This window comes from Colobus angolensis, unplaced genomic scaffold, assembly GCF_000951035.1.
Source record: "Colobus angolensis palliatus isolate OR3802 unplaced genomic scaffold, Cang.pa_1.0 Scaffold432, whole genome shotgun sequence".
In the NCBI taxonomy this organism is placed as follows: Eukaryota; Metazoa; Chordata; class Mammalia; order Primates; family Cercopithecidae; genus Colobus; species Colobus angolensis.
In genome coordinates, this window is record NW_012117733.1 from 292,508 (window position 1) to 313,412 (window position 20,905).

Here is a 20,905-nt window from a genome sequence, read left to right on the forward strand (position 1 = left end):
TATCCATCAGTAAGAGACTAGACGGCTAAATGATACTATATTAATTCAAGAGTCAAATAAGTGAAAAAATGAATGAACTTTCTAGATCTGGATTTACCAACTTGGATATATCTCAGAAACTTCTTGTGAAGCAAACAAACAAAATCTTGCAGGAAATCATTTATGGAATATGTTTAAAATATCATATGTTGTCATGCTTCTGTCTGTGGTGAAGCTGACACACTTGTGTGGCATGATGAACACCAGATTCAGGGTTGTGGTGACTTCTGGGGGTGCAGGTTAGGGGGGTCGCTGGGGTGGGTGACTCATAGAATTTCACTGTGTAGTCCGTGTTTTTGTCCTTGAACTACGTAATGATTCTGGAGTGGTCATTGTCTTAGCTTTTGTGTCTTTTCGTGTGTCTTGGATACTGCATCATAAACAGAAAAGTTTGTTTATATGGCAGAAAGTAGGATCAGAATTTCTAAGGTATCATTAAGGATATCAAATGTTGCTTGTAGGCGCATGCATGCTTCTGTGTGTGGTGAAGTTGACACACTTTTGTGGCATGATGAACACCAGATTCATGCAATCTGGAAAACTTAACCAGAATTTCTAAGGTATCATTAAGGATATAAAATGTCCTGCTATTAGGACACAGCACCTCTTTCTCAAAAGAAGAAAATCATCTGTTTTTCTCTGCTCGTCTGTCACAATTTTCAACCAGAGTGCGGCTTCCTAATTACAGTTCTAACGATACTGGCCGTCATGGTGGTTGTGTTCATTTTGAGTTCCATTGCTTTTGTTATGCCTGACTCCTGATCAGCCAAGACCTCGGACAGCTCTGTGTGCTCCTTTTCCCTGACCATGTGGATGAAGCAAGGGTCTCGGGGTCCCCTAGGGTCTGGGGCTGTGGTCCTAAGCATGGGTTGTGTTGCTCTCCCCTGCAGGAACCGTCAACGGGAAATACTGCTGTCCTCAGCTCTTCATCAACCACAGGTGTTTCTCAGGCCCTTACCTGAACAAAGGAAGGATCGCAGAGCTACCTCAGTCGGTGGGACCGGGCAAATGCGTGCTGGTTCTTAAAGAGGTAAAGCCCGTGCACAATCACCTTGGCTTATTTTAACAGGATTTTTCAAAAAGCTGTGGGCCCAGTTTCTGAAGGAGGGAACAGACATCGGAAGCAATTCAGTTGGCATTTACCAAGACGTCCTTTCTCTCCGTCCTGGGTGCTGAAGCCAGAGATACACAAACAGAAAAATGATGCTCTGACCCATGAAAGACTCCCCGTCTAGGGGGAGGGATACACATCTGCCCCCCTCGAATTAGGGGGAAATGTTGCACTAGGTTTGAATGAAGTGCTTTGGAAAGACAGAGGGAAGATTGTGTGTGGAGTGAGGGCCTAGGACTGGAGTTGAGGTTTCCAAAGAGGTAAACCAGCCCGGAATGGCACAGAGGACTTCACGAGGCAGCAGAGGGTATTATCACTGAGAATGGCATTCCTTGGCCAGGTCATGGTGCTGTGCCATCTTTTTGTTTCATCCATCTCTTCCCAGTACCTGGTATGTGCACACGGGAGGTAATGGTAAGTATTTCAATGGTTTCTAGGTACTTTGATGAGGTTTGTGTCATGGGTCACATCCAGGCCTGTCACTTGGAGGCTGTGGCTCCCCATTTGTCCTGCTGCCTTCGGGCAACGACCTACAGAGAGAGGTGAATCCTGACAATGTTGATGAAGGCTTCTTCTCCGTTGCATTTTTCTTTTTTTTCTTTTTTTTTTTTGAGACGGAGTCTCACTCTGTTGCCCAGGCTGGAGCGCAGTGGCCGGATCTCGGCTCACTGCAAGCTCCGCCTCCCGGGTTTACGCCATTCTCCTGCCTCAGCCTCCCGAGTAGCTGGGACTACAGGCGCCTGCCACCTCGCCTGGCTAGTTTTTTGTATTTTTTAATAGAGACAGAGTTTCACTGTGTTAGCCAGGATGGTCTCGATCTCCTGACCTCGTGATCCGCCCGTCTCGGCCTCCCAAAGTGCTGGGATTACAGGCTTGAGCCACCGCGCCCGGCCTCCATTGCATTTTTCTAGCATAGCCTCAGACGGTGCTTGGAGACAGATTGGAAATTTGAAATAGTTTCCAAACTCTTCCTGGAACTCTCTCTGCTCTTTTCTTACACATATCAGTGCTTTCTCTGAAGAAAGAAGATGCCAAATGGATATTCTCTATTGCCACTGTACCGTGATGAATGTTTCTTAAAATTCTGCAAGCACAGCAATCCATTGATCCATTGAACAAATGTTTGTTAGGTAACTTTGAGGAGCCAGGCACCATTGGAAGCACTGGATTAAAAAAGAAATAGGCTCTGCCTTTTGCCTGTTGGGGTTTCCTGCTCTTGTTAGGGAGATGATGTAATCCTCAGCTTGATGTACAGTTGGAGGTCCGAGAGAGAGGCAGAAACACAGTGCCCTGGGAGCAGAGTGGAGGACAGATTTATGGCAAGTAACATTTCATCTGGCTTAGGCAGAGTGCGTAGGATCCTGATTGCACAGTGTGGGCATGGCCACACGGGTGGGCATTCAAGGTGTGTTCCAGAAAGGAAAGTCAGGTATGGCTGGAGCTTAGGAACTTAGGCTGGAGATAAACAGTGGCATAAAAGGATCCATTAGATTTTGAGAAGAAAAACAGGAAGCTGACCTGCCTTGACGCTTCAGTGTGAGGTTGGATGGAGCAAAGTGGATGGGGCCTGCTTGTGAAAGGCCTTCTCTGGTATTTTAAGTGATTTGGACTTGAATCAATGGATGGAACGTCCTCAGAGAGATGCCACACGAGAGCCTCTGTGTGGTTTTAAATATCATTTCACTTAATGAGAAGGAGACCGTTGAAGCAAAGTCAGAGGGCGTTTGCTCTTCCTGGTCATCAGTGGTATTCATAGTTAAAGACCTTTATATTAGAAAAAACATCTGCTTGAGAGAGGAAGTAGGGGTTACAGTTTAGAAGAAACCTGTCAGAAATCAACGAGGCTATTGTTGTGGTCATTTATTCGGGAGCATGTAAAATGCTTAGCAGGTGATCCCTGCCCCACATGAGCGTCCAGTTTAGTGGGAAAGATGAGTAGGTAAATAGAATGTAGCCACATGGTCCCAGGTTCCAGGGCAGGACCTGGCATGCACGCTTTGAGATCACACTGGAGGCATCCACAGTCTGTGGGGACCATGGAACAGGTGGCCTGCCCCAGGTAGGAAGAGGAGCAGGAACAAGGCTGGGGCATCTGGGGTGCAGGGGATGAAAGAGGGAAGAGGAGAGGATGCTCACAGCACCTGAAATGTGCAGACTGCAAGGGATGGACCCAGAAAGGGCCCTTGTTCATGTTTAGAGTCTGTCACAGGCCTGGCCATTGTACTAGGCCCTTCATACACCTCTTCATTTAGCAGCAGGGTGGAGCTGCCTTCCTTGTAACTAGCTCATTTCTGCATTTGGCATCATGTCTTGAAATCAAACAGTACACATCTCACTAAGCGTAAGTGGCGAGTAGATTCAATACATGAGAAATTTACAGCTAAAGAAAATGGTGATTGAGTTGAAAGGGCCACACCCTGGGAAGGGCTCCGCAGTGTGGTTAAGCAGCAGGACCGCTAGTTAATGCTAAGCAAATAAATTGGCACAGATTGGAGATCCCTATAGATATTAAACTCAATCCAAACAGAAATCAAGCCAGGATTACACATAAGAATTTCTGCCACCATAGGAAATAGGACCCTAGAGCAAGAATTGACTTTCTTCTGTCTGCCACAGCTGTCAGTCTGTGAATGGATTTCCACTAGGGCGATGTTGTCTGCCTGTATTTCTGCCTGGTTTTGTTGTGAATGATAGGATAAGGACACAAAAACACAAAATTACGGAGAGCTGACGGCCTTTTTTGAAGCTGCCTGTGAGCCTGTTTCACATGACATGTTCTGTTGTTGAAATGAGACCTTCCCTTATCTGCCAGCTCTGTTAACAAACAAGATGACCTTGGCTTCAGCCTGTCTTGAGGGGCTGGCTGTTTTACTTTACTAAATGATTTTTTTTAAGTCAAAAGTAGTTACCCCTGGTCAATTCTCCGATAGGTGCCCACAGCCAAATTTAAAAGCAAGGCCAGAGCAGTTTTCTAATGACAGAACTAGTTTTTTGCTGATGTTTGAAAAATGGCGTGTGGCAGGAAGAAAGAAAAACAAACAAAAAAATAGGTGAGTGCTTCAGTTCTGTGAGTGCAAGAAAAATGTAAGTTTCACCAAGCTAATATTTATGCTAATGCTCCTCTTTCAGTACCAGAACCTCTGCAGCTTCAAATTTCATTTTAGTTAAAGAGAACGAGGTAATGGAAGCAAAGACAGAGTGCATTGCTTTTCCTGCCGTCCGTATTATTAGGAACTTGAACACTTTATATGTAGGAGATGTACAGTGAGAGTGGTTTACGCTGACCTGTTCTGCCAGAAATAGACAGTGTCTCAGGGGAAACAGACAATGTTTCAGGGGAAATAGACAATGTCTCGGGGGTGGATGCAGACATGGTCTTTGGCAAGGTTCAGTGCAGGCTGCAAAGTCCAGTTCTGGGTTCTATCTGAGTGGACCGCTTTACAAGAGAGGACGAAGTTTCTGGTAAAAGTGGTCTTTAATGGATGGCCCTACTCACTTGATGGGTATTAGAGCCAAGTGGGGTTTGGAGGGGACCACAAGTGTGTCTGGCCTCAATTCGAGGGGGTGCAGTGAGGGGAGGTACGGGGACCTGGGAGAAGCTGGAACCAGAGTCACTCACCGGTCCATTCTGGTCCAGATGTATCCCATAAGCAAACTCAGAACGAAGCAGGCCTTGGCGTGGAAGGGCGGGCCCAGCCGATGACCACCCCTCACATGCTGGGCCTTTTACAGGATGCCTGTGCCCGGCTGCACGGAGAGTGGAGTTGTTAGGCACAGGCAGTAGTGATGCTGTTTATCCTAAGTCACATGTCCATGCTCAGTAGGGTCATTGTCCATTGGGATCATCATCTTCTATCTCAAATCCTTCTACCCCATGCCTCCCCCAGAGTACCAGGGTCCCCAAAAGAGAGAGAAACCGTGGATCTGTGTCATATCAAGAGATTGGTTGCCTCCTGTGGCCAAAAGAGCGTTGTCAGCTGTTGTGTTCCTTTGCGTTGCACGAGGTGTTCAGGAAATTTTTGCCTTGTAACGTACATACCATCTCATGAATCACCAGGCCTGTAGTCCTCACTTTATAGACAGTGTGTCAGGCTAGTGTCTGCATGTGAAAGAAAAAGTGAACGAGTGAGCCAGCCTGAGCACAAGAGGCCAACAGGCAGTGGAACATCTAATGTATTTACTCATGCCCGTGGGTCCTGGGGTGACTGTTTCAGCTGCAGACACAGACGCATGATGAAGGTGAGAGCAGACCAGCCAAGCGCTCCTGGTAGAAATGACTCTGAAAACACCCAGCTGGGCAGGGCGATGGAGCCTCTGCCTTCACAGGAACTCCAGACATCACGGGGGGTTGGCAGGACAGTGTCCTTGGAGAAAGTCCCAGGGTGGCTCTCGGAGACTTGGGGAGCCTCGTGGTTTTTCTTAGAATTTATTTGGCTTAAAATATCAGTATGTAAATGTCAGTGACAGTATGTAACTTCTGTTTTTCAGAAAAAAGGAAACATGCCTTTCACGTGGGGCATCTGTGGGTGTCCCTTTGTGGGTTTTCCGCATGAGTTTTGGGGTGCTGAGCAGGCAGGGGCTCTCCGATTGCGTTCGCTCGGCAGCACACCTGGCCTGTCCTGTGTGCTGCTTTTTGGCAGTCCAGGTTCAGGAGCTTAAGAGAGGAACGTTTATAGAAAGGAAATCGATGAGCCGTAATTTTCTGTAGAAAGGTAGAAATAGAACGCCTGATTTTCTGCTCTCTTTTTTCTTCTTTTGGTGCTTCAATGTTCAGAGAAAGCCCGGGAAGCCTGGCACCCAGGACCCTGTGCAATGAGGCGCTTCTCAGGCTTGTTTTTCTTGCTCCAGTGTAACTCTCCACCCCGTTCGCCAAGATGCTGGTGAGACCACGGCACAGCTGAGGTCCAAAGGCTAGGTGGGAAGGTGTAGACCAGCAGAATCAAAGAAGTAATGCTGCACCCCTGGACCGGAATGTAGTGTCCCCCGAACCACCGGCCCTGAGTCAGAGATGCCCCACTGCAAATAGTGATGTGACTCCCAACCCCCAAAGGGCTTCAAGTGACTCCGGCTCCTGGTCACCTGCAGTTTTGGATCTTTCAAGTGGGACCTGGCAGTTTGGGATTTGGTCTCAGCTGTTATTTATGGTTTCGATTTCTGCCCTGTGGTTGATTCATTAAGTGATTTCCCTCTGTCTTTTTGTTTGGGGTGTCTGGCTCTCACATTTGGGCAGTCTGTCGTGTGCTGTTTGAATTTCCCCTTCGTTGTGGAGCTCTGAGCATTTGTCCTGGGCTATCACTCTCAACAACTTGTACCTAAAAACAAGAAAGCTTTCTGGTGGGAACCCTGAAAGTCAGCTGCCCCAAGCAGCCCTCACTGTTCATAAACTTGACGGTAGGAGAAGAGCTTTCATTCTTGGAAGCAGCCATACGTTTCTCAATAGCACCCAGGGGAGGCAGTGTTAAGGGAGTAGGAATGATGGTCTCGTATCGAGGACTTTTCCAAGTGATACTGGACAGAGGGAATGTCTTACCCAGCTGACCTCAGTGAAGTCGCTGCTCGGAATCAAAGACAGATGCAGACAGGCCTCTGGAAGATACTGTGCTGTGTTTTTGTTGCTGCTGTTTTAAATTTATGCTGAACATTAGTGAACCCACTAAGAATAATGTACCAAGCTTGTGGGCGGGTGTAAACTAACACACTCACGTAGTCTGTGGTGCTGAGGGAAGGCTGGCAAAGGAAAAGTGCACATTGTTTTTGCTTGTCAGGCTTTTATTACTTTCCCGTAGAGAAGACAAGATAAATTTGATGAACTTTCTTAGCATAGCATAGGATAAGATTTTGCAGCAATGAAAAGCAATAGCAAATGATAACTCCTGAGGCTCCATTCATGTAGATTATATGGTATCAAATACTTGGAGTGACTTTATTGTTAATTTTTAGATGAACAGATTAATTTTATCTGATTTCAGAGCCCATATTGAAATTCTTGAACTAATTCAAAAAATGTCTATAGAGCACCTACTCTTGCCAGTTATAGTTCTATCTACCATGGATACAGCAGCAAACAGAATGAAGTCCCTGATTTCCTGCTGCTTATGTCTTAGTGGGGGTGGATGGTAAACAAATAAGCCAATTACAGAATAATCCTATACTAATAATAAGACAAGTTTTCCACGAGAGGCCGGAGAATGAAGGGAGGAAGGTGCTGTGTACAGAGGATTCTCAGCAGAGACCTTTCTGATACGGACTTTGGAGTAAAGACCCGGATGGGGAAGGATGGTCTGGAAGGGTTTCCCAGGAAGAACAATCCTAAGAGAAGAACAGAGCAGAGGAAAGGCCTGATCTGACTTGTGGTTTAAAGGATTGCCCTGGCCGTTGTTGGGAGGTGAGGCTCTCAGAGGGTGAGGTGGAAGGTGGGGAAGCCCCTGCCAGCAGGGTGAGAATAGAACCAGAGCTGCCCAGTCTTTCGGCCATGTGCCCTCACCAGGTATCTGAATAAGACAGTTTCACGGACATTGTGGACACAGAGAAGCCCCCATTGGATTGGGTTCCAGAGAGGACTGAAGAAGAGAAAAAGGTGCTGTTGAGTGTAGACTCTTCTTAAGGATTTTACTGTAAAAGAGCTGAGAAATGAGGTGGGGGATGTATTCGTTCGTTTTCACATTGCTGATAAAGACATACCTGAGACTGGGCAATTTATAAAGGAAAAGAAGTTTAATAGACTCACAGTTCCACGTGACCGGGGAGGCCTCACAATCATGGTGGAAGGCAAAAGACACGTCTTACATGGCAGCAGACAAGAGAGAATGGGAGCCAAGCAAAAGGGGAGACTCCTTATCAAACCATCAGATCTCATGAGACTTACTCACTACCAGGAGAACATTACGGGGGAAACTGCCCTACAATTCAGTTACCTCCCCCAGGGTCCCTCCCACAACACATGGGAATTCAAGATGAGATCTGGGTGGGGTCACAGCCAAACCATATCAGTGGAGGAAGATGAGACACCTAAGGTCCTGTTAGTTCCGGGGGTTGGGGGGGGGCAGTCTCCCTGCTACCCTCTCTGATCAAGAACACAATGAACTGAACTCCAGTGTTTTGCAAAGCACAGTAATTCAGGTTTAACTGTGGCTAGTCATAGTTAAGCTGTCCACTTCGTTATTTTCATTAGGTAACTATAATACATGACATTGTCATGTGCACAGAAATTATTCAGCTCACAATTCCAAAGTTTCATAGAGAGCTTGTTGAATTTGGAGATGGATGATGTGGCATCGAGAAAAGCCAAGGGAAAAACATTCAATATCAGATGCTTTTTATAATTTAATTGCTGCCTGCTCCCAGGCTGAATTGAACTCCAGAAGGCATTTTCTTTTCACAGTCACCAAATGCATCTCGATATGCAGCAAATAACATGTAGCTCTGGGGTTTTCTCAGGAAACCCAATGAAAAGAATCTGTTGAAATTTTATTGTCTGTTGATAAACACTGTGTGCATTATTGCAGTCAGTTCTAATTAGATTTATTTTTAAACTGAGTTTCTGTAAATTGTACTGACAGTAAACAGTAAAATCAGATGATTATTCTAATACAGAAAACACAAACGCAACAAAACTGCTGGTACCGCCTTGTCATGGCTTTTTAGCACCTTGGCAAGCCACATTCTCTTGGTGGGTAGTTTTGAGGCTCTTGGAACATAGCAAAATGTTACCCAGGCAGAGAAAAGGCAGTCGCCGGGCTGACTGCTTAGTGTAAAGTATTTTAAGAGTGAATCCTTAGTTACAACTTGAGAACGCTTTGTTGTTTTCGGAAATAAATCAGGGTGCAAACCAAGCTCGTTACGTTCCAGAACACGACAGACCCGTAAAAATCGCGACATGCATATTCCATCCACATTCTCCCATCTCCTTCCATTTATTTTGTAATAGTCTCCATTAAAAGATAGTGAGCATGTAGGCACTAGTGCCAGTCTCGCATCTCACTCAGGTATATCTCAATGATATTTTGCTCTGAAATCCGAAACGTGAGCTCCCTCCCTGGCGTGCTCCTTCCAACTTCCGCACCGGGACAGCCTGCGGGAGGCATGGACACTGCGTGCTCGCCCCATCTTGTTCCTGCTGCTGTCACCCAGTGGAGCTTCACAGAGGGTCATTTCATGAAGCTCCACACCTAGGCCTCTGCTTTGCACTTTCACATTCTGTAAGGTCTTTATGCCAATAACAGCAGCCCAGGAATGTGCCAGAACTCGTCAATGTTAATCATTAATGATGATTTGCTTTTTGAAAGGTGAGCACCTTAGGGGTCTGAGGTCCTTGTCCTTTTCATTAGAGAAACTCACTGAGGTTCACAGGAACATACCTCCCCAGGGTCAGCAGTTGGGACTCTCAGAAATGCCTGCTCTTCCTGAGCCCCGTGGTAGACACATGCTTGTTTTCTTGGACTTTGGAGTGAAGGGTAGATGGAGGAAATAGGATATTGGATGGCGCTGGATGTTCCAGACTCTCTTTGAAAATATTCACATTTCAGAGGGTTGCCCTAGTATTAAATGTCCATGAATTAAGCCTGCAAGAGGAGAGTTTCACACAATTTGTTACCCTCCTTGCAAGCATCTGAAGCCTCTCCAGAAGTGTTGGCATGAGTAGATTGTCTCTGTTTCATTGGTTCCTTATGAAATCTTTAAAAATAGAATGAAATTCTCAGTCGCCTATCCAACTGAAGAGTAATCCTGTTGAAGTACAATAAATTGCTCTTTGGTGAAAATGGTTCAACTTTTCTGCAACTAGAAGAGTTAATGGGAGTCTGCCACCTCCTCTAGAGAGTGGTTCACACTTTTCTAGCCAGAGAGATTGGATTTTACCACGCTTTTCATCCCGGGATGGTGAAACAACTCAGTGTTAGCCTGGCACGTGTTCTATCAGACTTAATCATAGTTCTTCACTTAATGTGGGTGTAATGGTGAGCTGTTCCTAAGTGTCAGTGGTGTGGTTTTCAAAGCAGTCTTGTGTTAGTAGGAATGAATGCAATTGCAGCTCAGTCTACCTATTTTTCCCCCCAAAAGGTTCTTAGCATGATAATCAACGCGGCCTACAAGCCTGGAAGGGTATTAAGAGAGTTACAGCTGGTAGAAGATCCCCACTGGAATTTCCAGGAGGAGACATTGAAGGCCAAGTAAGTGTTTTCAATTCTGGAAAGCAAGGGTTTTTGTAATACTTCACCTGCTACTTTGAAACTTGCCACTTCTCTTTGTGACACAGCCCTGAGAAATGGAACAAACTGAAGGACGTTCATTCTGTAGTTCTATGGACGACATGTAAATTTATTGGCATTTTTGCCATACAGCGTTGCCTTAAGCCTTAGGATTCCTAAGGTGAAGTAGAGATTTCCTTAACTAATATTTTATTATATTAAACATTCGGCGTAAAAACGTGGTATGTTTCAGGACCAACAGGTTATTCGAGCAAAAGGGGGAAATTTGTAGAGAGGGTAACCCTCATCATTATTATACTGTGTTCATAAACAGCTCTTCATTTTTGATATTATAAAGACTATGTTAACTGCAAATGCTCTCTTTTCTGGCAGTTGACAGTTCTAACAGATAAGAGGAACCCGTGCATGTTTGGTCTGGGTTAAGTAAATGGCAGCGAAATCTGGGTTGACATGGAGTCAAATGACTTTCTTTTACTTGGAAATAGGCTAATTGGAAAGGTGACATTTTTGCTTTCTGTAAGTTTCTTGACCTCTGAGATTGAGAGCAGGAACCGTATCAACGTACTTGAACTTGGTTGTTTAGGTACATAGAAAAAGATCCGTTTCTAAGATAATTTTATGTTGAATAGTTGTTTAGAGTGCTTGAGAGGACTTTTAATGTTCATCTCTGGGTTTCAAATAGAATAGGTTTTACTAGTTGACTTCTTAATGATCATTGAGATGTAACATTTGAGCAATGATTTTTTTTTTAAAGAGGAAACCAGTTTTCAGTGGCTAGAGGATATCTAAGCCTCCTTTAGAGAAGGCACCTGCCCTATGCATAGTGAAAATTGAGAAATATTAAATAATTTGTACGATCAGTACTATTTTCCTCTATAGTTAATTCATGCTAGTACTGTGAGTAAAGATGTTTAGAGATTGTTATGTGCCACACTCAACATTCATTGCCAGCAATCCACTTAGCATTCCTGGTGTCATTTTTGAACAACTCTGGGGTTTTAGATTCAGTAAACGTCACTTATGGTCTAATCATAATCTGCCAAATCACCAAAGTGTAAGAGAATATATGTAGATAAGAAGAGGGTTTATTTGCAGGAAATGGCAGGCCGATTAAAGATGCTGCTACATTTCATCATGTCCTTCCTTCTCAAGAAATATCTAAGTGAGCTTCACCTATAACTCAGAGAAAAACATGTCTTTCTAATATTTCATGTTTTTCTCCTTATTTAAAGAGATCTTTAGCAGTAGTGGCATATTTTCTTACAAGTTTGTAGAAGTTGTGGGGGCAGAAAACATGAGCAAGTGTTTATAATGGAGAAATCCTTCTTATTTTAAAACTTTGCTGCAAAATTCAATACAGCCCAGGTACACCTAATGGACATAGATATAATAAAAGTACAAAAATCTTAGCTCCCATTAAAACCTCCTCTGCCTCTAAATAAGCCAGAAACTCGCTCCCGCTCCACAGTGAGAGGGAGTTCATTTTGCACGTGTTTGCACTAGTTTTCATGTTACCACATCGATCAGAGCTTTTTATTAAATCCAGCCAGATACAATCAAAACAGACATGGTGAAACCCGGCTCTGCTGAATTGTAAAGGCATATATTACCTGTTATATCAAATATGACAGAAAGTTCCATAGCAAACTCTTACACAGCAGCTTCTAATGAGAAAACGTCTGTCTGAGCTGGGTATGATCTAGCAACTGTGCTAGATCATAGCAGCGTCTCAAAGCAGCTGCTAAGGATGACAGCTTTACAGTCAGCGGGAGCTCTCCTGCTCTGGTCCTGTGTGTTGAGTCACCCCTTCCCTTCTGATGTGAAACGACAACTTTTTAGATCTCGACAACTTTGCTATTTTCTTTGGTGCACATGGGAGGAGAGAGAGCTGGCATCTTCCCATTTAGCTGAAAGGCAGACATGTTTTCTGTCATGAATAAATTAACGTACAGGAGTAGAGACCTGCATTCAAGACATTTGGTGCAGGCCAGGTGTGGTGGCTCATGCCTGTAATCCCTGCACTTTGGGAAGCTGAGGCAGCACACCACTTGAGCCCAGGAGTTCAAGACCAGCCTGGACAACATAGTAAGGCCCTGTCTCTACAACAAATAATATATATATGTGTGTGTGTGTATATATGTGTATATATATGCCATATATACATATGGCATTCAGTCCTGTTGGTTGGTTATGGGAGCTGTTGTACACAGTTCTAAAGACTGTTTTCAGGAAGAGCGGATGTGAGATTATCCGTAGGGCAGTGCACTTGCGCTCATTTGGCATCTAGGATTTCTGGTTGTTTTTTCCACCTCCTAAGAGTAAAGACCCATTTCCTTGAAAGGATGAAGGTGTCTTTGTAAAGGTTTTGACTTGTAAATATAATGAAAACTTACAGTATTACCTACAGTTGTCTCTGGGTGATTTTTCTTCTATTTATCCAACAACCAGACCTTTTGTAGAAATTATTGCAATATTTGAACTTGTGAGGAGTCTATCATTATTATCCTCAACATGTATGGAAAAGCAAAACTTTGCTAGCTTTTGTGCCAAGGAAAAAAAATGGCTTCTCATGTAGTTCATTTCTGTTCTGGAAGAGAAAATTTCTTTCTTGCCAATGAATTTAAATATGCTCAATTCACCTACATTATTTTGAATTACAGGAGAAGGAATTTAGACTATATCTTAGGGGGATAAGGGGGAAAAAAAAGCCTTCTACCTCTCTGCATCTAGAGACATTTAAATATGTTTTTCAACATGTACAGAATCTCTTGAGGGAAAATGAAAAGACTGTCTGAACTCTTCGTTGAATGGCGTTTGTGATCATCTTTATAAAAGCCAGGCAGAAGCTTAATAATTTTTCCAGCCCTTTGTTATAGTTATTCAGAAGGTTTAAAGAGGAAATATCCTGGTAGGATTTCATGTGAGTTAGAGCTCACTGTCACTTATCACAGGCGAGGAGATAAAGTCAAATCTTCGCTGTTAGGTGCATTGTGCTCAGCTCTGTGGAAATGTTGTGGTTTCATTTTTTTCCTAAGCAGCGGTTAATTTGGTGTGTGTTTTTACTTATTTGACTTTAATTTTTGTCCTTTTACGCAAGCCTGTGTCTTATCAACTGTCACAGGTAACATCTGGCTATAAAGTGATTGATGTAAAAAACGGATTCCCAAACTGAGAGACTTGACCGAAAAAGGTTTTGTTTGTTCATTCGTTAATTTTGGTTACCTGGCCCAAGCGTATGTAGTTTGCTGTCCTGAAAACGTACAAGGTGAACTTTATGGTTCATAATGCGATGGTTCGTCACGTTAAGCAAAGCAATGAACCAATTTATTCAAAGGGAAGACAGTGTTTCTGTGTGTGTGTGTGTACCTGAATTCATCAGATCGTGGCGTGGCATGTCTGATTCGAACAGGCCAGCTTAGGACATTCTGAAGGAGCAGTGGTCCCCCTGGGATAAACATACACACCGCTGGTATTGCAGAGTTCCCGTTATTTAAAGGCAAGAAGGAAGAAAGAAATTTCTGAGGAGTTTGGGTGTCCTAAAACTGAAAACCAGGCAGGGTGCGGTGGCTCAAGCCTGTAATCCCGGCACTTTGGGAGGCCGAGACGGGCGGATCACGAGGTCAGGAGATCGAGACCATCCTGGCTAACACGGTGAAACCCCCTCTCTACTAAAAAATACAAAAAACTAGCCGGGCGAGGTGGCGGGCGCCTGTAGTCCCAGCTACTCGGGAGGCTGAGGCAGGAGAATGGCGTGAACCCGGGAGGCGGAGCTTGCAGTGAGCTGAGATCCGGCCACTGCACTCCAGCCTGGGCGACAGAGTGAGACTCCCTCGCAAAAAAAAGACTGCAAACCAGTGACCCATTCTCCCGACCCTGGCATCCAGTGACCAAGAATGAGACCAATGAAGTGAAAGCTTTGATCTGAAGGAAGTGAGAACCGCACCTCACTATTGCTGAGGAGAACAGAGGCTTCCCACAGCCTGCAAAGCCTCCCTATTTCTGCAGGGTTCTCAGAGTCACCGTTTCTTTCTCTTTTAATTCTTCCTTCAGCATTCGAGGGTGTGAGTTCAGCTTGAAGAACCAGAACCTCGTCCCCCGCTCCCACACCCCTATCACTGCCCGACAAGATTTTGTTAAAAGTTCTCACAAGGGTGATTTTGAGGGCAAATGATGGAACTTAGACCATAGTGACATTCCGCTTGGGCTCTGCTGGTGGTTATAAATTGATGGTTACACCAGTGTTGGCTGCTTCACTCTGTTTTTGTTTTTGACTGAAAATCCGTTTTGATTTTTCTCAACTTTCAACTACCATAGTAATCCATTTTCATGCCACTGGGCAATTTATAAGGAAAAAAAGGTTAAATGGACTCACAGTTCCACAAGGCTGGGGAGGCCTCATAATCATGGCGGAAGGTGAAAGGCGCATCTCACGTGATGGCAGACAAGAGAAGAGAATGAGAATCAGGCAAAAGGGGCTTCCTCTTATAAAACCACCAGATCTGGTGAGACTTATTCACTACCACGGGAAAAGTGTGGGGGAAACTGCCCCATACTGCCTCCCCCGGGTCCCTCCCACAACACATGAGAATTATGGGAGCTACAATTCAAGATGAGATTTGGGTGGGGACACAGCCGAACCGTATCAGCTGCTGAAGGAGAGGAGATGATGTTTCCGGCATTCTTACCATTGCATCTTCCTCTGTCTTTCTCCACCCCTGCCATGTGCACTTGGACATGGAAAGAAATCCCTACTTTGGCTGAAGGGAAGGAAATGGACGGCCACACACACTTTATATTGATATTGGTGAGGAAAAACTTTGCCTCCACTCTCTTAGGTTCTGGGAGCCTGAAAATTAAACTGACCAAAGACAGGTGAGTGAGAGGAGAAACAGCCTGCTTACGTGTGTAACGCTCATACCAAGGGAGTGCTCAGTGGTGAGTAAGTCAGAGGAGGAGTCCATCATTTGGGGATTCTATATCCAGCTCAATACGGGAAAGGGAGCTGGGAGCAAAGGCTTTTGTCGGAAGAACAAGTAGATTGCTTTGGGAAAGACAAATTGGATTTGAGGAAAACAAATGGGAAATGAGAAAGTTTGTGCTAATGTTTGTTTATGCAGGTGTGAGTGGTCTTTCTTCTTCATGGCCAGGCCGGGAAACGTCCCCAGAAGAGGGGATTTATGGCAGCTTTACTCTTAAGTCTCTCTCCTGGGAGGAGAAGCTGTCCCCAAAGAGGGAATTTACGGCAGTCTCCATTTCTCTAACGTTTCTGCTTTAAAGCAGATAATGGGAGCTCCGAGAAGGCTTCTTGCTGTATCTGTCGAATCTCGAATATCTTGAGCTTAAAATGATCTTCTCTGGACTCTGGGGTTCTCAGTGTCCTGCGTTGACAACCAGCAAGAGCCTCTCCCGTGTTTCCCACTGTTGTTGATCTGTGACTTCCTTTATTGTCTCGAAGTGTGCTTCCGAGAGCCCCAGCCCCTCCTGATGTGCTCAGCTTGTAAAGACGAGATCGCGTTCTTCCCTCCAGGTTTCTCTGCAACCTGAGTGATGCGCAGGTGCTGGGACGGCAAGGTCTATCTGAGGACTAAGATGAAGGCTCTCCTTCCTGGACCTCTCCCTTACAACTTTCTCCTCCCTCACCATTTTTGTCTTTGCTATTCCTTAGTTCCAACTCGATGATCTTTTGCTCGTTGCTTTTATTTTCCTTCTTTCTGAGATTATTTATATTGCCAGGGAGTTTTCTTTTGTGTGCGAGCTCGGCTGTCTCGTAATGTTTTCCTCTTACTTTTTCTTCTTGGGACTTGAAATACATGCCTCAAAAACTTCGTGTTTGTGAGAGCCTTGCCGGGCCGCGTGTTAAGTAACATCCGTGTCTTGCCCTCTGGTCTCACGGTGTCAGTAGAAAGTTAAAAGCGTTATCTCATGCTTTTCGGTTGTTCTTTTCACACATCCTCCCTACAAAGTTTTGTCACTGGTATGCTGTTTGTCAGTCTTTCATGGAAGGTAAAAGTACAAAACACACTCTTCTTTTCACTTTTGGTAAAATAAAGAATAGAATGAGGCTGGGCATGGTAGCCTGTGCCTGTAATCTCAACACTTTGGGAGGCCAAGGCAGGAGGATCACCTGAGCTCAGGAGTTCGAGACCATCTTGGCCAACACGATGAAACACCATCTCTACTAAAAATACAAAAATTAGCCAGGCATGGTGGTGGGTGTCTGTAGTCCCAGCTACTCTAGAGGCTGGGGCAGGAGAATCACTTGAACCTGGGAGACGGAGATTGCAGTGGGCCGAGATTGTGCCACTGCACTCCAGCCTGGGTGAGAGCCTGTCTCAAAAAAAAAGAAAAAAAAAAAAAAAGGAAAGAAAGTGTAGGTCATCCCCCTACCCAGCCATCCCCAGGTCTGTCCGCTGTCTGCTGTGCCTGGGAAGATCGTGTAAGGATCAAGTGATGACATGCTGTAAGATCCTTGAGAAAATGTCAGTGGTTCCATTCCATAAATGCACATTTACTGTTAATTCCCAGCCAGTTGGTAAACTCTTAGAACTATCTTTTGCCTCTCCTTATTCATAGGCCTGTATCTTCGTATGTTCAGCATGCCTTTGAAAGAGTTGTTCCAACAATTACCCTAATTTGCAGGGCAACTCCAAAACAAGCCTGTTTATTGGTTCAGGTTGGAGCTGGAATTCACAATCAATTTATCCTTCATATATTGATAGCAGCTGGATGTGTCCATGTTACTCATCCAGTAGTGCTCAGAAATACTCGCGTGGTGGAAAGTCTGTCGTAGAGTTAGCTTAGTGTAGTTTGAGTCATTATATGACTAGATGCCTTTCTATTATTTCTAAGCATTTTTTTTCTTTTTTCTTTTTTTTTTTTTTGAGACGGAGTCTCGCCCTGTCACCCAGGCTGGAGTGCAGTGGCCGGATCTCAGCTCACTGCAAGCTCCGCCTCCCGGGTTCACGCCATTCTCCTGCCTCAGCCTCCCGAGTAGCTGGGACTACAGGCGCCCGCCACCTCGCCCGGCTAGTTTTTTGTATTTTTTTTTTTAGTAGAGACGGGGTTTCACCGTGTTAGCCAGGATGGTCTCGATCTCCCGACCTCGTGATCCGCCCGTCTCGGCCTCCCAAAGTGCTGGGATTGCAGGCTTGAGCCACCGCGCCCGGCCATTTCTAAGCATTTTTGAAACAATCTCAAACTTACAGAAATATTAGAAGTACAGAATAAAGGTACTGTTCTTTCTCCTGATTGTTTTGGGATAAGTTGAAAGCCTAAGCCTCATCACCCCCAAACACATGTTGAATATCCTTTATTCAAAATGCTTGGGACCAGAAGTGTTTTGGATTTCATGTTTTTTCAGCTTTTGGAATACCTGCAGTATACTTATATTATGTTGACACTCAAAAGTTTCAGAATTTGGAGAATTTTGAATTTCAGATTTTCAGATTAGGGATGTACCTGTATTTTTTTTTTTCTTTCTTCTGAAAGGAGTCTTGCGATGTTGCCAGACTGGAGTGCAACGATGCAATTTCGTCTCACTGCAACATGCACCTCCTAGGTTCAAGTGATTCTCCTCCCTCAGTCTCCTGACTAGCTGGGACTGCAGGTGTGCGCCACCACGCCCAGCTAATTTTTGTATTTTTAGTAGAGATAGGGTTTCACCATGTTGGCCAGAATGGTCTCGATCTCTTGACCTCTTGATCCGCCCATAAGTAGGCTTTTCTAAGGAGAAAAGCTTGGGCCTGTTGCGTTCACCCTTTTCTTCACGTTCATGGTGGAACGTAGGTTCCAGTTCCAGTCCAGCACGCCACGGTTCATCCTAGACTTTTCCTTCCCTATACTTGCAACTCCGGCTCTGACAGTGGAAACCTGGCCTGTGCTCTCCACCTTTGACGTATTTGTTCATTTCATCAAACCTCAGCATCACTCCAGTATCCTTATGCATCTTGCCGCTGTCCCCACATGCAACGACCTCCTCCCTGCGTCCCTCCCCAACTTCCATGCCTTTCCCTGGTGGGTTTCTCCAAGACGGGTTTCATCAGGGAGGGCCCTTGGGACCAATGCCTTTGGAAGGGAGGGGAAGGCAGTGGGATTGTGTAGACAGAGATCATCCCACAGTGAGGCCAGGCAGGCACCCGCAGCACCTCTGGGGTTAAAGGCTCTTCATGGCTGTCTGGAGTTGGGCTCCAGTGACCTTTTTACCTCCTCCACGGTCAGTCTCTGGTTGGGGCCCTGCCGGGTAGGGCAGGGCCAAGGCAGCTTTTTGCAAAACCCTAAAGGGGGCTGGGCACAGTGGCTCAAAACTGTAATCCCAGCACTTTGAGAGACTGAGGCAGGAAGATCACTTGAGGTCAGGAGTTCAAGACCAGCCTGGCCAACATGGCAAAACCATATCTCTACTAAAAATTAAAAAAAGAAAAAAAAAAAAACGACCACTATAGGCATGATGGCAGGCGCCTGTAGTCCCAGCGACTCAGGAGGCTGAGGCAGGAGAATCGCTGAAACCTGGGAGGCAGAGGTTGAGTGAGCTGAACTATTGCACCACTGCTCTCCGGCCTGGACAAAGCGAGACCCTGTCTCAAAAAGAAAAGAAAAAAAACAAACAAAAACCATGAAAGGGCCACAACTGAAGGCTCCTTCCCAGCAGCTGGGGCAGCAAGCTCCCCAGTGAAGGGGTCCGGGCAGCACGTCATCCGCCACCTCCCCAGCCTGTGCCCCATCCTTACTCAGTCCCCTCAACCTCCCACTGCCATGGCTTCTAAACAGAATTGTTCAGGAAGGGCAGGGAAGAGAAAAGGAGCCCGCTGTTTTTAAACGATGCTATAATTTAAATCTTCATACTTTCACATGGGCTTTTCCCTGTTGTGAAAGGTTTTACTGAAACACTTGCTTCCATGATATCATCCCAAACTGGGAAGAAAAAATGAAGCCACCCTGGTTCTGTTTCCCCCAGATAACCGCTCCCTTCATCCATCCTCCAGTGGGCACCGCGTGTGTGTGCCTTGTCACCTGGAGGTTTGATGAGCATCTCGTCTTTGAGCCTTGTTCTGCAGTTCGACATCTGACCTGGCTTGCACATTTCTTCCTGCATTCTTATGTCTCATTATTTTATTTTTTTAGGGACTCCAAGAATCTTGATAGTGAGCTCCTTCCAACAAAGCTGTAGGACCACCAAACTCATAGTGGATAAAACTGCAAGGGAAAATGTAGCCGTGAAGCATTTTTATTCTACATATCCCATTTTCACTCTCCATTTCCCACAACACGAGGAACATACCGTGTTCCCAGTTGTGCTGTTTTTTTAATTTTAATTTTTATTTTTTGAAAATGCAACAAAAGCAATAAGCAAGAACCACCCCAACGTGGGTCCTGGAGTCCCTCTTCAAAGGCACAGAGAGGGGAGTCTCTACACATAGGGTCAATGGAGGGCCTAGAAAAACCAACAGCCGTTCGGGGCTGTAGGATTTCAAGCATGATCTTATCTGTAGAAGATTACTTTTCAGTTCTCACTACATGGGAAGTCAAGCTGGACCCGTTAGAGAAATTGAAGAAAAAGAAACACCCAGGGTCTGGGATATGAAAGACCCTGAATAAATACAAAGTACATTTAGTAGAATATGCAGATACAAAGTACAAGTTGGAATTTAATTCTTCATTTTTTTTGCCGTTGATACTTTAAGAAAAAGATTTATTGGTGGAAAAGTATGTTTCCAGTCTTTAGAAAGACGTTCCTAAAAAGCTGAAATTTGACATTTCAGTAGCTTGGTGATACGTGAACGAAATGAAAACCTATGATCTGTTGCCAACTGAGAAACTGACCATTACTTTGTACCCATGATAGTTTTAAAAATGTGCCGAAAGGTGATTGAAACCTACCTTCAAGTGCTTGTGTTTTCAGCCAGGCATTATTTATATCGTATTCCCATAAATATTTGGATGAGGGCTGTAGTGCCTAATTTTAAAACAAGAGCCCATCCAATCTGCTTTTTGTAGCTCTGGTTGCCAGTTTTATGTTGGTGAATTCATTACCTGTGGTTTTTCTTGGGGCAGGAGAAAGTCTTTTTCTTAAAAGTGATGAACAACAAGTGACAATATCCAGGTTCCAGAAGCGTGTCTCACTCTAAATTCTTTGTTGTGTGGGTGGGTGTGGGAGGGATGCAAGGAGCTTAATTTTTATTCTTCACTATTAGGAAAGCAGTATTGCGCTTGATATTTATATATGATGGCAAGCAAGTGCCATCTCTTTCAGCAATGTTTGTTGAAGTTTTTGGATTCCCATATATAAAATCAGTTCCTTGTGGATAACTGTAAAAGGCGTTCAGATTTTCAGATCTCTCGTTTTCCTAGTGCGTTGAAAAGGTTTTTGGGAAAACTTCTATACCCTCTTAGTCTCAATTAGTCTTTCCACTAAGAGCAGAGAAAAGTGCTTAAGGGGACCTCAGAGAATCCTTAGAAAATGTGAACCGAGAAGGAAAGATACAAGCAGGCAGCATCCGTGGTCAGGAGAAGCTGCTGTGTGGGTGGTGGGGAGGTGCAGATAGGCAGTCCG

At 44.9% G+C, this 20,905-nt stretch overlaps 1 protein-coding gene across 2 annotated transcripts in view; it reads left to right on the plus strand.

Annotated features, from left to right (window-relative positions):
• The window catches only part of SFMBT2 (Scm-like with four mbt domains 2), a 255,408-nt gene that overhangs the window by 218,531 nt on the left and 15,972 nt on the right, over window positions 1–20,905 (plus strand). The window contains exons 15-16 of one of the 2 annotated variants that reach the window (XM_011957049.1): window positions 930–1,069; window positions 10,208–10,317. In XM_011957049.1, coding sequence (XP_011812439.1) covers window positions 930–1,069; window positions 10,208–10,317 — 250 coding nt within the window. The remainder of the gene's footprint in view (window positions 1–929; window positions 1,070–10,207; window positions 10,318–20,905) is intronic. The other variant, XM_011957050.1, reaches the window with a different exon arrangement.